The following is a 15,853-nucleotide window of genomic DNA, read 5'->3' as shown; positions in this document are numbered from 1 at the left end:
GAGATCAGGAGTTTAGGACCAGCCTGGTCAACATGGTGAAACCCCATCTCTACTAAAAATACAAAAATTAGCCGGGTGTGCTGGCAGGACCCTGTAATCCCAGCCAGTCAGGAGGCTATGGCAGGAGAATCGCTCGAACTTGGGAGGCAGAGGTTGCAGTGAGCTGAAATTGTGCCACTGCACTCCAGCCTGGGCGACAAGTGAAACTCTTGTCTCAAGGAAAAAAAAAAGAAAGTACATACATGGTCATAGATAAAATACACTACTTCAAGATTAAAAACATGTTACAGAAGACAATACAATCTTTGCTTACATCTATACTATGCTAAGCTTGCTATATGGTATTTTATTGCCTGCATTTTTAAAGCTGTGTTTTAATGCAAGGTAAACTTTATAAGCATACCTAACCCTCTCACCCATTCCTTACTAAAAAAAAAAAAAAACCTAATGTCCAATTTTTTTTAATTGGACATATTCATCAAGATTAGCACTAACAAAGTCAAACAATAACAAGAACATAGAAAACTATCCCTAGGTCCTCATTTAACTAGATTGTGTAGTCCTCTTAAAGGTAAGACTGATTGGCTTCTCCATAAAGACACTAGGTAAGTAGTAATTTCTGAAAATTCAATTTAGTTTGAGGTTAATGCTCAGCCAAGGAGGGAGGGAACTGGGAAAAACAAAGAACAAAAAGCACAATTTACAAGAGTAGCCATTCTTTGGTTTCTTTAGTTCTCTTATTTTTATTTTTTTTAGGACAGAGTCTCCCTCTCTCACCCAGACTGGAATGCAGTGATGTAATCTCAGCTCACTGCAACCTCCGCCTCCCAGCTTCAAGCAATTCTCCTGCCTCAGCCTTCTAAGTAGGTGGGATCACAGGCACGGGCCATCACACCCAGCTAATTTTGTATTTTTAGTAGAGACAGAGTTTCGCCATGTTGGCCAGGCTGGTCTTGAACTCCTGACCTCAGGTGATCCGCCCGGCTTGGCCTCCCAAAGTGCTGAGATTATAGGTGTGAGCCACTGTGCCCAGCCACGTTTCTTTACTTCTTTAATAAACTTGGTTTCACTTAAAGATAAAAGAGCAACTATAACTTTCATTGCTCTTATTCCCATTCATTTTTAGCTATTCAAATATAATGAAGAAAAATGTACTGTTACACAATTACTATGTAAAACATATAACATGTATTTTAAGAAATTACTTTCTTGAAAACTTACTGCTACTTATCTTATAAAAGTTACTTTTTTAGAAAAATGATCTCCAAGTGAGTAGATTATCTATATTCAGATAATTATATTTCAAATTTAAAAAAATAAAAGCTGCCTCAGGCCATCAAAACAAAGTATGATTTGGTAAATGTAATTCCAAATATCAAATTCAAATTTAAGCTCTTAAAAAAAACCCACAAGATTTCATCAGCTCTCAAACTCATGACCTCAAGACTTCAAGTCACCAAAAAAACTGATAATTTGGTAAGTATGAGGCAATGATATTTAACTGTATCTGTTTAATGACACAGAAATAGAAGTCTACTTTGAAATATTAAGATATTTAAATAGCTTCAAATAAAAAGAGGGTAATCGTTATGGTTGGTGGTCCCAAAATATGCCACATTCAAAAAATGAGACCACAAACAATAGCTAAACATGATCATAAATCATATCCCGCGTGGATGGTTATGTAGCTATTCACTATTTAGTTACTAGCAGTGAGGAAGGCCAGATCTCCAGGTTCTATTCAAACTATAGGCTATTTGTAGCAGAAACAACAAACATATAGAAACCAGAAGCAGCAGACTCCACTGGGCATGGTGGCTTGAACTCTAATCCCAGCTACTCAGGAGGCTTAGACAGGAGGACCACTTTTGAGCCCAGGAACTTAAGGCTGCAGTGAGCTAGGATTATGCCACTGCATTCCAGCCTGGGCAACAGAGCGAGACCTTGTCTCAAAAAATAAAGTATCTTCCTCCAACTGGTACCAGTCATAACACTGATCCTAGAATTCCTTGCTCTTCAGAAAAAAGGGACGGGGTGGGGTGAAACTGGTAACTGGAAGGAAGCAAGAGGGATGAGAAGAGTGCTGCACAGCTGAAGGACTAAGGAGAGTAAATTATGTGGTTTTAAAACTACATAATTTCTACCAGGGCCATATTATCAGTGAAACATTTTAAACTGCAGAAATTGTGGTTTTGGGTCAGAAACAAGTTGTGTATTTTTCACCCTTGATTACAGGGGAAAAAATCAGGGCTGTGTCTTTGTGGGTTGCTCTGCTATGGAGATCAGCAGTTACTGTGACTGAGTAAGGCCAGTCTGTTTAGAAATATATTTTAAACGTTTAGTTAAAAAAAAAAATTATGGTTTGGGCATGGCATCCAATCAGCCTTCAGTCTTGGTTTACGTTGTGAGTTAACAAAAATGCATACAGCTTCATATAAACAGGGCCTTCTTATATTTTCTTTTATTTACCAACTATAGACACAAAGTCAGGAGTTTATTTTTAATCCATTTTATTGATTTATTTTATTTCTCTCTTTTCCTCTTCATTTATTCAACCATTTTTTAGGCTCTAACTTTTGAGCGTGGAACCATGCCAGCATTAGAGATGCAAAGGTGACCAAGAGGGGCATTCCTTGCCTCACAGAATGTAGCCTAATAGGGAGATGCAGGCCAACTTGCAACTACAAAACAGTGTGTTAAGTGGTAGGTGAGCAAGGAGATAAGTATCTAACCCCAAATTAGGGGCTTAATAAAGTAATTCTGAAAAAGCTACAGTCCTGGAGGATGATTAAGAGGCTGCTGGAGTCGCGGTGTGAGGGAGTGTGGCAGAGTAGAAACAGAGGGCAAAGGGATATTTGAGACCAATGGTTCTCAAAAGAGGGTAGTTCTGCTCTCAAGCAGGAATTTCAGAAAATGTTGAGGACATTCTGGGCTGCCACAATGAAGAGGAGAGGGAGAGTTACTGGTATTTATTGGGAAGTCAAAAATGCTAGATGCCTTGCGAGCATGGTACAATGTCAATAACAACAAAAGTCCCACATTCCACGTGATTGTTAAATGTCCTTATACGGAGAGTCGTAGAGATGGGAAATCTTGTTTACAACAATCTGAGCTTAGAATCTAATTTCATTTTACATCTAAAAAGTGTTTTTGCATGATTTTAATATTGAATGAATTTTCCAGGAGTGCTATTACCCTCTAAAATAAATTGAAAGAAGTCTGCATTTTCTTTTGTTCTGAGTTTACAAAGAGCTGTTCATAATGTTGGAAAATAATTTCACCAATGGAAAACTAGCTTGAAATAAGAGTTGCCAGTACCACAACTGGCAGTGTACACTCTGTCACATGCCAGCAAATGATAAGTTAAAAGCTAAATAATATTAAATTAGTGAAAACATGAAATTAACTTTATTAGTAAAAATTGTTTTAAAATATTTCATACTACTGTTGTCATATTTAAAATATACAGCACAGAAGGCCAGGAGTGGTGGCTCACGCCTATAATCCCAGCACTCTGGGAGGCTGAGGCAGGTGGATCACTTGAGGTCAGGAGTTTGAGACCAGCCTGGCCAACATGGCAAAACTAAAAATACAAAATTAGCCAGGTGTGGTGGCGCACTCCTGTAGTCCCAGCTACTTGGGAGGCTGAGGCAGGAGAATCGTTTGAACCCGGGAGGCAGAGATTGCAGTCAGCACCACTGACTATAAAAGATGGCACCACTGTACTATAGCTTTAGCAACAGAGCAAGACTCCACCTTAAAGAAATAAAATATATAGCATGATGAAAAATCTACACTGTAAAAAATCAGGTATCAAATGATTTTATTACTACCATCTCATCCCACATTATAACACTGAAATTATTTTGTCACTACAATTACAAATAATCTTATCTCATTTGCAAGAATTTTACATGTTCCCATTTTCTCTACTTGTCTATAAACTGTCTCAGCACATTATTCCTACTTCAATTAAGATTATTTCCCTTTTTCTCATAGTATATACAAGTATGTCACACATCTGCTATCACTTATCATAACATGTTTCACTTCTGGGATCCACTTATATTTCTGTTCTTTTTCCTATACTTCTTTTAAAAAAAAAAAAAGCCTTCTGATCTCACTTCTCTTAAACCCAAAGTTCTTGATTATAGGTAGGTGTAAGGTTTGACTACTTCATTATGTCTTTTAATAGTGGCAGCTAAGTATTTACATACTGAAACAGATACATTACTTTATTATAAATTACGTTTTCAATATTTCTCCTTCATAGGTGTTAGGGCATTATATTCATATAAAAAGTAGGTATGTAAGTAGGTTATATTATTTACAAATTTCACTTGAACAGTAAAGATGGTGTTAGAAATCATCACAAAGGTAATTTAACATTTTCTGTTAGCCACACTAATTTTAGAAAGTATAAAAAGAAAACCCTGAAATGTTCATATATTTTAGTTAACCAAAAATATCTGAGATTTTAACAAGTAATTAATACAAATAAATTTTGTGGTTTTTGTTTTTTGAGTCTTGCTCCGTCACTCAGGCTGAAGTACAGTGGTGTGATCTCAGCTCACTACTGTGATCTTGCCTCACTGCAGCCTCCGCCTCTTGAGTTCAAGCAATTTTTCTGCCTCAGCCTCCTGAATAGCTGGGATTACAGGCATGTGCCACCACGCCTAGCTAATTTTTGTATTTTTAGTAGAAACGGGGTTTCACCATGTTGGCCAGGCTGGTCTTGAACTCCTGGCCTCAAGTAATCTGCCCGCCTCGGCCTCCCAAAGTGCTGGGATTATAGGTATGAGCCAACACACTCGGACATGAGATTTTTTTACATTTTTGTTTCATAGTAAGTCTTTGAAGTCCAGTATGTATTTTATCCTTACAGCACACCACAATTTGGAGTAACCACATTTTAAATACTTAATAGGCACATGTGGCTAGTGGCTACCATATAGAACAGTACACCTCTGAATCATCCAGATTTGCCAATCACTGACCAAAGAATACATTTTATTAAGAAAGAAACTAGGCTTTCAGTTAAGCATCAGTACAGAAGAATCATTCCATTTGGTATCTCTGCTGTAAAGAACAATTAAATTTGTTAGTATCTTAAGAAATTTACAAAAGCTCTTAGTTTCAGAATAAAGAAGGCATGTTGTTTCAGGTTCTAAAACAAAAATTATCTACATCAATTATGCTACCACCTACATAATCATACCAGGAGTATTACTCAATGGTACCCTATCTAAAGTTGCTTATTTGTTTTTGCTAATTTATTAAATTTGGTTTAATTTTTATTTGAAAAACTGAAGTTATATGAAATGGTTTCATCATTTGGAGTTCTAACGAATGCTTTCCTCTTCATTAAGTCACGCCATGGCATGTTTATAGAACTTACAGGTGTCAGCTCAGCCTGTTCTTCTGTGAAGTCAATATGATGCTTGGCCTGCTTGCTGGAACATCTCAGAGAAATAGCATGCTGTGAAAATGCAGTAAGGAAGAAAATGACAGGTAAAGGAGGTGAAACGGGCAGCTCTCATTAACATGCAGGAAGAGAAAAAGATCAATGAAGTGAAACAAAACAGTAATGAAACAAAATAGTAATGAAAAGTTGCATGCAATTACCTTTCATTCTCCTATATGCAAAAATTATAAAGGTAAGACCCAGATGATCCTAACCCTTGATAATTTAAGGATAACCTCACTCCACTTCTGGACAGTAGAGTTCTATGAAATAATTGTGCAGAAACATTATATCCAATACCAATTCATGCTAATAAACCTCAACTGGCCCTTAACCACTGTTTGGCAGTGCTCTTAATTTTTCCCCTTATGTTATGCCTGTTCTAAGTCTCTATGTTCTTCAAGCTTCTAGCTTCCCTCTTCCCTCTCTTCATATGACTGCACTTCCCTCCATGTGAGAAAGCTAAACCCATTTATCATGAGGATCTTCATTAGAATGTACCTTGTAATTATACCCATATTTTTATTCTTCCCTCAAATTCTAGATGAATAAATGTGTTTTGTTTCCCCTTCCAAAGCCAAGCATGTTCTAGATCTCATTCATTCCCCCTCCTAAAGAGAGAGTATCTTTAGTCTCTGATACTTAACTAGATCAGTCCATTGAGGGTGAGGAGAAGAGGAAAGGGTTCAATTCTGGGTACTGTCCTCTTGTTAAACTGTTTCTCCTCTCCACTGCCAAATTCCCTGAATTCACGCTAGAAGGTGCCTCCTCCACTTCCCAACCACTCATTTATCCCTTAATTTCTTGCAATCTTTCTTTCCTAAAGCCTTCATCCTTTGAGTTATAATGTATTCTGTAATTCATTCTCAAAGTCATCAAGAACTTTTTAATGAAAAAGGTTTTCTGTTTTTTCCATCATAGTTTCTACCATACTGTACCAAAATCACTTGTCTGGTTGTCTATATCCTCCCCTGCACCCCTCTATACAATAAATTATCACTTCATAAGGACATTGTTTTTTGTTGTTGTTGTTTTTGAGATGGAGTCTCACTCTGTCGCCTGGACTGGAGTGCAGTGGCATGATCTCAGCTCACTACAACCTCCGCCTTCCGGGTTCAAGCAATTTTCCTGCCTCAGCCTCCCGAGTAGCTGGGATTACAGGCGCTCGCCACCATGCCTGGCTAGTTTTGTACTTTTAGTAGAGATGGGATGTCACCAGGTTGGCGAGGCTGGTCTTGAACTCCTGACCTCAAGAGATCCACCCACCTCCACTTCCAAAAGTTCTGGGATTACAGGCATGAGCCACTGCGCCCGGCCAACATTGTGTATTATATTCCAGTTTTATCCCTTACATCCCACCACAGTGCCTAGGCACTCAAATATTTACAGAATGTATGAATAACTTTCTACTTGACCTTCATGCCACATGCTTGAAACCAGATCAAGATGGTTTTTGTTTTTCCCTCTGTATTTTCTCATTAAACATACTGTTTCAATTACTACATCAACAGGAGGCCCATCAAATCTATACTGCCAGTGTCCCTTTTCTTAGGAAACAGATACTGAAGTATTAAGGAATATAAGGGAATGATAAATGCAACCAACTCCCAAAGGATTCAGGAAACATAAATACAGACATAGCACAATAATGTGGTAAAATGTTAAAAATTACATGGCTAATGAATTTCATGAGTTCTTTGTACTATTCTTTAAAGGTTTTGTAAGTAAAATATTTCAAAATAATTTTTTTTAAAAAATCACTTCTTTCTAGACTCAATCGTGCACAAGTGTCCATCATATTTCCAAATGCTTACTGGTTAAACTTTTTAAAAACCTAAATCTGGGCTGGGCGTGGTGGCTCACGTCTGTAATCCCAGCCCTTTGGGAGGCTGAGGCAGGCAGATCACTTGAGGTCAGGAGTTCGAGACGAGCCTGGCCAACATAGTGAAATCCCGTTTCTACTAAAATTACAAAAAATAGCCAGGAGTGGTGGCTTGTGCCTGTAGTCCCACCCAGCTACTCCAGAAGCTGAGGCAGGAGAATTGCTTGAACCCGGGGGCCAGAGGTTGCAGTGAGCCAAGATGGCGCCATTGCACTCCAGCCTGGGCAACAGAGCGAGACTGTCTCAAAAAAAAAAAAAAAGAAAAGAAAAATTAAATCTGAAGTATTCAACAAGAGATGTTAAATGTAAAACAGTACAATGGAATACTATAGCTATTACGCAGTATACCCTTACCAGAAAACGATATATATGAAATGACAAAAACAATACAAAATAGTAAATAAACAAAGATTAAAAATTTATGTTACATTAACATAAATAAAAAGGGATTATGGAATAATATAGCTTTTTAATGTTAATTAGGTCCATTTCCATAAAGTACCTATTTTCTTACCAAAAAATATTATCTGCTCCAAGTCTAATCTTTGCCTACTCTTTATCACTACTTTCATAAATCAAAATATGTAACAAACAATGTCCAGTGAGTCTCCCACGGGGAAAAAAATGAATTTAAAGGTCAATTCTCTGTATAAATTTTGCTATAAATTTTCTCAGTTTTGAAACTTTCATTTGTATTACAAAGTGTTGTGTCATTTTGTTTGATAAAAACTTTCTATCAATCTTACAAAAACTCACCACAAATCTCTGCAAAGTTATGAACCACTACTTTCTTGAACTGAATCTATAACATGTTAAAACAAAGTGCCATTTACAAGCTAGAGTCCTTGGGGTGGGGTGGGAATGCACATATTAAAAAGCATTGATCTGGCCAGCCGCAGTGGCTCACGCCTGTAATCCCAGCACTTTGGGAGGCCCAGGCGGGTGAATCATTTGAGGTGAGGAGTTCGAGACCAGCCTGGTCAACAGGGTGAAACTCCGTCTCTACAAAACATACGAAGACAAGCCAGGTGTGGTGGTGCACGCCTATAGTCACAGCTACTAGGGAGGCTGAGACACGAGAATCGTTTGAACCCAGGAGGTGGAGACTGCAGTGAACTGAGATTGCGCCACTGCACTCCACCTAGGTAAAAGAGTGAGACCCTGTCTCAAAAAATAAATAAAATAAATAAAAACCATTTATCTGAACATAGGAGCCAAACCATTATAAAGAAATGGCCTTGTACCAAAGTAGTGGTTACAAATAAAACACTTCCTTGTGATAGCTAACACTTTAGATTACCGGAAAGAAGTGGAGGCTTATGACCACTCATTAGTGTTTCAATAAAATAGATTTCCATCATCTTTACTAACACGTGTATGCATTTTCCACAAATCGTATGTCGAAAGTAAGAATAGCATGATGGTTAAGAATGGAGACCCCAGTGCTAGAGTGCCTGGGTTCAAGCCCCAGCTTGGCCATTTATTGGCAAGGTGATTCTGGGCCTATCATTTAACCTGTTTCCTCATGTGCAAAATGGGGATAATCATAGCATTTATCTTCAAAGGTTGGCATAAAAATTATGAATGATTAATATTACTACTAAGAATGGGAACCGCCACCCCTCATCTTAATTTTATTTAAGCTTTATTTAGCTTAGAGCTACAAGTTAACTTAATTTTACTTAAAATATTAAAAAAAAATACAAAACCACCACAAGATGGGGATATTATTACGTACGTCTCCTTTGCCTTTTTCTCTCCTGCCTATGTAGTTCTGTCTCTAGGTCTGGCTCTGAGAGCACTGGCTAGTCTACTCTCGTCTTGATTTTCCTTCAATTCTGTAATGAAGTAGCATAATATGGTAGTATGAGCTCTACAACCAGTATGTTTGAGTTCAAACCCTTGGGCAAGTTATTTCGTCTCTTTCTACCTCAGTTCCTTCCATTGTAAAAGAGGGATAATCGTGCCCTCCACAAGGTGTTGGGCTCTGCACAACGTGTGTTAAGACATAAAACACAATGGCTAACAGAACAAGCACTCAATTTTTCTGTTTTGCCCCCTTTCCTCTTTATTCTGCTCTCCTTCTACTGGATATTATATAGCCAGTAAATTTGTGAATGTTTTAAAAACATTTCTTTTTGTTTTATAGCCCCTATTCATTTTAAATAGATGAATATATTTTTTTTTTTTTTTTTTTTTTTGGAGATGGAGTCTCGCTCTGTCACCCAGGATGGAGTGCAGTGGCGTAACCTTGGCTCACTGCAACCTCTGCCTCCTGGATTCAAGTGATTCTCCTGCCTCAGCCTCGTGAGTAGCTGGGATTACAGGCATCTGCCACCATGCCAGGCTTTTTTTTTTTTTTTTTTTTTTTTTTGTATTTTTAGTAGAGACGGGGTTTCACCATGTTGGCCAGCCTGGTCTCGAACTTCTGACCTCAAGTGATCCGCCTGCCTCGGCCTCCCAAAGTATCGGGATTACGGGCGTGAGCCACTGCACCCGGCCAGATGAATATATTTCTAGTATTGTCTAAAAAACGGTCTTTTACCAGCCCTCCACAAACCCAAAACAAAAACAGGCCTAAACCTAAATAAAGATGCTTTTAACTTCTGCAGGGAAAAAAAAAAAATCACACAGATTTCCAAGAAACACAAACAGTAAGAGTCAGGGCATATGTGCCAGTGATTATTGGGGGGGTGTATTTGAAACATGTTTGTGTGAATTAGGCTTTTCCCCTGGATTTCACTAAATCTTCAGCCTCTTTTTTCATCTGATACCTATTCCTTTATTTTATTTTATTTTACTTTTTGAAACGGAGTCTCACTGTCGCCCAGGCTGGAGTACAGTGGCACCATCTCGGCTCACTGCAACCTTTGCCTCCCAGGTTCAAGTGATTCTCCTGCCTCGGCCTCCCAAGTAGCTGGGATTACAGGTGCCCGCCACCACGCCCAGCTAATTTTTGTATTTTTAGTAGAGATGGGGTTTCACCATGTTGGCCAGGATGGTCTGGTACTCAGGACCTCAGGTGATCCGCCTGCCTTGGCCTCCCAAAGTGCTGGGATTACAGGCGTGAGCCACTGTGCTGACGTTACCTATTCCTTTAAATTTGGCAAAAGGTTTTGCTGAATCTTAAGAAAACTTGATGATTATATTATGTATATTATGATGAAAAAATCCTTTGAATCTGCTATAAAGTAATAGCTTTACAAAGTATTTTCATTTTAAAAACAGTCATGTATAAAATTCCAAATTCAAAAAAATTATTAAAATTTAATAATCCCACCAGAAAAATAAAGGTAAATTCTAACATTAACCTTTAATTAGTAATATCCTACTTTATATGAAAATTATAACATGAAATTACCAATTAAATTTGCAAACTGTTGTCCTATTGAGATGTTTTATCAGTTAACAGGAATAAAAGTACCAAAAAGATGAGTAAATCAGTTGCAACATATTTTGTAATGGTTGAGAAATAGCCTTTATTACAATTTATTTCAACTACAGTGAATTCTAGTTTTAAAAACATGGCATATGGTCATTATTGCTGACAGACTTTATAATAATATTGACTGAAGTTATTCTATAATTCATTTGGGAAATAATTATTTTTAACAATCGGCTACACTAAGATTTTTATGAAGATTGGGAAGCAAACATTGTGGTTTTAGAACTCAAACACAGATTTCTCAGTTATTTGACCCACTTAATCTTGTCAGTATTGGCTTTGATGAAATAGTATGAGGCTTAAATGAGATAACATATGTGAAGTGCTGGAAGTACAGTATTTTAACAAAAGCCGAGCAAAAGAAACGCAGGTAATAAAGATAAACTCTTTGAGAAGTTAAATTGGACTGTGCCTGTCCATGGTGACAGGCAGAAAGACGAGCCACAATATTACTTTTAGATGGGCAACTTAACTACCCATGTCCCCAAGATGAAACAGTATTAATTTCAAATTGGTATTTTTAACCGATATTTGTATCACTAAATGTCAGTAAAAGCCACTATTCTATGCTGGGTTTCTCTAAACAGTTAAGTATAATTACTGGCTCTAGAGAACCTAGATATGAAAAAAAAGTTCACTATTAAAGAGTTTTTATGTATGTTACACTTCACAGTCATCATCCTGAAAAAAAAAGTGCTGCTAATTTTAGAGTATAGGCTTCTAGATTTAAAATGGTGGAATGAACACATGCATATATTTGTTCATTCAAATATTTAAGTGCTTTTTTTTTTTTTTTTTTTTTTGAGACAGAGTCTCGCTCTGTCACCCAGGCTGGAGCGAAGTGGTGCGATCTTGGCTCCCGGGTTCAAGTGATTCTCCTACTTCAGCCTCCGGAGTAGCTGGGATTACAGGCATGCACCAAGCTCGGCTAACTTTTATATTTTTAGTAGAGACGGGGTTTCACCAGATTGGTCAGGCTGGTCTTGAACTCCTGACCTCAATCTACCTGCTCAGGCCTCCCAAAGCGCTGAGATTACAGGCATGAGTCACCACGCCGGGCCAAATATTTGAGTGCGTATGAGCCAAGTACTGTTCTAGATGTGATGAGTACATCAGGAATTAAAAAAATGAAAAATCTCTCTCCTCCTGAAGCTTATATTCAAGTTGGAGAGGACAATTAAAAAGTAATGTATATAGTACGTTAAATGGAGATAAGTACTAAAGAGAAAAAAAAAAACAAGAGATAAAAAGTAATCAAAGGCTGAGCACGGTGGCTCACAGCTGTAATCCTAGCACTTTTGGAGGCCAAGGTTTGGGGATTGCTTGAGCCCAGGAGTCTGATACAGTGCCTGGGCAATATAGTGAGACACCATCTCTTCAAAAAATTTAAAAAATTAAATGGGCATGATGTCATATGCCTGAGGTCCCAGCTACTCCGGAAACTGAGGCAGGAGGATCCACTGAATCCAGGAAGCAGAGGTTACAGTGAGCCAAGATGGCACCACTGCACTCCAGCCTGAGTGACAGAACGAAAATCTGTCTCAAAAAAAACCCAAAAAACAAAACACACAAAAAGGTAATAATAGGGCAGAGTAAGGGGAGTTCCATTTTTAAATAGCATGATCAAAGAACGCCTCTATGAGAAAGTGACACTTGAGCAAATTCCAGAAGGTAGCTAGGAGTATGTTATACAGAAGACTGGGAAAGGGCGTCTAGGCAGGGTTGAGTAAGTGCAAAGGCTAAGAGGCAGGCTCTGGCTACTGGAAGAGAACAAGTATGGGACAGTATGGCTAGTGGGGTAAGGGACAGAAGGAAGAAAAATAGGGTCAGTGGTAACAGGAAAGCAGATCAGGCAAGGCTCTATAGGCCATTATAGGGGTTTGGGCTATACTTTGAGATGCAAAGCCTTTAGGTTTGAAAAGAGATAATCTGACTTACATTTCAAAAGGATCACTCTGGCTGCAGTGTGGATAATAGACTCTCAAGGGAAAGGTGAATGCAGAAAGACCAGGTGGAAGTCTATTCAAAAATCTAGATCAAGATGAAGTTGGCTTGGTGACAGTGAAGATGGTGAAAAGTGATCATATTCTAGATATATTCTGAAGATAAGACCAACAGAATTTGCTGCTGGATTGGAAGAGAGGTAGAAAGAAAATAAGTAGATAAAGACTCCAAGGAGTTTGCTTTATGAACTAAATGGATGGAATATCTATCAACTGAGATAGAGAAGACAGTGGGAGAAATAAGTTTGAAGAAAAAGAGCAGAACTTGAGGTTTAGACCAGTTAAATTTGAGCAATCTACTTGTGATGGTTAATTTTAGGTTATCAACTTCACTGGATGAAGGAATACCTAGAGAACTTGGTAAAGCATCTGGGTAAGTCTCTGAAGAGTGTTTCCAGAGGAGATGGTGTATGAACCAGGACTGAGTGGGGAAGACCCACCGTCATTGTGGGTAGGCACCATCCAACTGACTGAGGGCCCCAGATAGAACAAAAAAGGCAGAGAAAAGGTGCTTTCTTCCCTCTTTCCTAGAGATGGGACACTCTTCTCCTGCTCTTGGATATCAGAACTCCAGGCTCTCCAGTCTTTGTACCGCAGGCCTTATACCAGCAGCCTCCCTTGGGTACCCAGGCCTTCAGCCTAAGACTGATAATTACACCATAGGCTTTCCTGGTTCTGAGGCTTTCTGACTTGGACTGAGCCACACTACTATCCTATGGTCTCCAGCTTGCAGACAGCCTGTCATATGACTTCTCAGCCTTTGTAATGGTGTCGGTCAATTTCCATAATAAATCCCCACTCATATCCTATTGGTTCTCTCTGGAGAAATGTAATGCGCAATTATACATTCAAATAGAGATAATGATTAGAGATGGAATATATGTACCTGGAGTTCAGGAGAAAGGGACTGGCCAAAGATACCTATATTTCCTTGAATCTAAGAAGATTTGATGCTGGTACTTTCTCGATCTTTATCAGAAACTTTCAACAGAAGAACTTCATGCAACATACCGTAACTGCCACCTTGCTGATCGTGACTAACAGGTGCCACACGATTTAAAATGTGGTTTCTCAACCTTGGCACTATTTTGGGCCAGATAATTATCCTTCGTGTGGGTTGTCCTGTGCACTGTAGGATGTTTAGCAGCACCTCTGGCCTCTACCCACTAGATGCCAGTAGTAGCACATTCCTTTGATGGACAACCAAAAATGTTGCCTATCCCCAGCAGGATAAAGTAGCCCAAGTTGTGAGGCATTGTTTCACAGGGATTAAAATGGGGGTGGGAAAAGGGGAAAATAAGCATATGGCTGAGTGGTAACCAATTTAGCAAAGCTGAATGCTGGGCCAGCACTGGAGAAAAGCAGAGGAGCACTCAATTTATATTGTGTAACCTCAGAAGTCCCCAGAAGCAAGAGCAGACAAGTGATATTGAGACTAAAAGCAGGAAGAATGGTTGAAAACACGTTTAAGAAAGCAGTTAATTCTCAGATTCCCTCCTTTACTCACTTGCCCACGAGCAGCGGTCTCAGGTACAGATTAATATCCACTCACAAGACCCAACAGACTATAGCTTGAAGCCAGATTCACTCAGCTCTTAGTATAAAGAAAAAGAGGGCATGCTGGCATGCTAGCATCAGACATGCCATCTTCAGAGGGAGTCCATACAGCTCACCACGGGCCCTTTTTTTTGGGCCCGTAAGTGATAGCTCATTGTAAGGGAAAGAGACCACGTGGTAAGTGCAGAAAACACTCTGGCTTAGGGAAACTTCATGCTCAACAGGAACCAGCAGTACCTTGTAACAGCCAATGAGGGTAAGTGCCAGGGACCCTTAAAGAACACGTTCATGCTCATTTACAAGAGTTATTACACTGCTGGCCAGGTGCAGTGGCTCCCAAAGTGTAATCCCAGCACTTTGGGAGGCTGAGGCAGGCAGATCACTTGAGGTCAGGGGTTCAAGACCAGCCTGGCCAACATGGGGAAACCCTGTCTCTACTCAAAAAGAGAAATACAAAAATTAGCCAGGCCTGGTGGCATGTGCTTGTAATCCCTGCTACTCGGGAGGCTGAGGCACGAGAATCACGTGAACCTGGGAGGCAGAGGTTGCAGTGAGCTCAGACTGCGCCATTGCACTACGGCCTGGGCAACAGAGTGAGACTCTGTCTTTAAAAAAAAAAAAAAAAAGTTACACTGCACACCACAAAATCAATTTCATAGGCTAATTCAGTTATTCATGGACAGTTTTCCTGGTCCATATACATTCACCAACAGGGGTCAATTTCACAATAAACAATATTACCTGGAGATATTCTATATTTAATTCTTAATCCAGTATGTGTCCAGGAAAAGAATGTCAGGAGAAGGAAAATCCAAGGTCATTTTTCCATGAAGAAAAGGACTCAGACCTACTGTTAACCCTCTCTGCCTAGAGCAGTGGTGATTCTCAATTGGGGGTGGATTTTGTCCTACAAGGAACATGTAACAATGTCTGTGGATGTTTTTAGTTGTCACAACTGAAGAAGGTATGTGTACTACTGACAGCTAGTGTGTACAGGCCAGGGATGCTGCTAAACATCCTACAATGCATAGGACAGCCACTCACAACAGAAAACTAGCCCAAATGTCAATAGTGCTGATAGCTGAGAAACCCTGACCTAAAAGGATTTGATGAAAGCTTACAGACTGGAACAATGGGGACCATCCTCATGTTCCAACCCTTCTTTCCCAAATGGGCTACTAAAACACTCGGCAGCCAGCATAGAAGACTGGAAGAACTTTCTCCAGATAAGCTCACCAGCCTAAGAAAAAAGACCTAAGGATAATCCCAAAGACTACAAAAAAAAAAAAAAAAAAAAAAAAAAAAGAATAGAATTTTAAGAAGATGCAATTAATGGAACACAATTTGGCTTGAACCGGAGAGATTTAATCAACTGAGATAAAGTCTGAAATTGAAATAGTGATCACCTATAAAATTAAATATTTTAAAAAATCTGTTCATTCCAGTAAAAGTAAAATGATATTCCAGAAAGGGAATGTAGTCATAAGAGTATATGGAGGTTA

At 39.0% G+C, this 15,853-nt stretch overlaps 1 protein-coding gene across 13 annotated transcripts in view; it reads right to left on the bottom strand.

Moving 5' to 3' along the window:
- Window positions 1-15,853, bottom strand: part of RAPH1 (Ras association (RalGDS/AF-6) and pleckstrin homology domains 1) — a 106,660-nt gene that overhangs the window by 38,206 nt on the left and 52,601 nt on the right. For 10 of the 13 annotated variants that reach the window (XM_050750792.1, XM_050750803.1, XM_050750802.1 and 7 more), the window contains one exon: window positions 5,399-5,479. The exons of the other annotated variants lie outside the window; for them this stretch is intronic. In XM_050750792.1, coding sequence (XP_050606749.1) covers window positions 5,399-5,479 — 81 coding nt within the window. The remainder of the gene's footprint in view (window positions 1-5,398; window positions 5,480-15,853) is intronic. 13 annotated transcript variants of the gene reach the window in all.

Source organism: Macaca thibetana, chromosome 12 (assembly GCF_024542745.1).
Source record: "Macaca thibetana thibetana isolate TM-01 chromosome 12, ASM2454274v1, whole genome shotgun sequence".
In the NCBI taxonomy this organism is placed as follows: Eukaryota; Metazoa; Chordata; class Mammalia; order Primates; family Cercopithecidae; genus Macaca; species Macaca thibetana.
The sequence above is the reverse complement of the archived record's forward strand: the minus strand, read 5'-3'. Positions and strand labels throughout refer to the sequence as shown.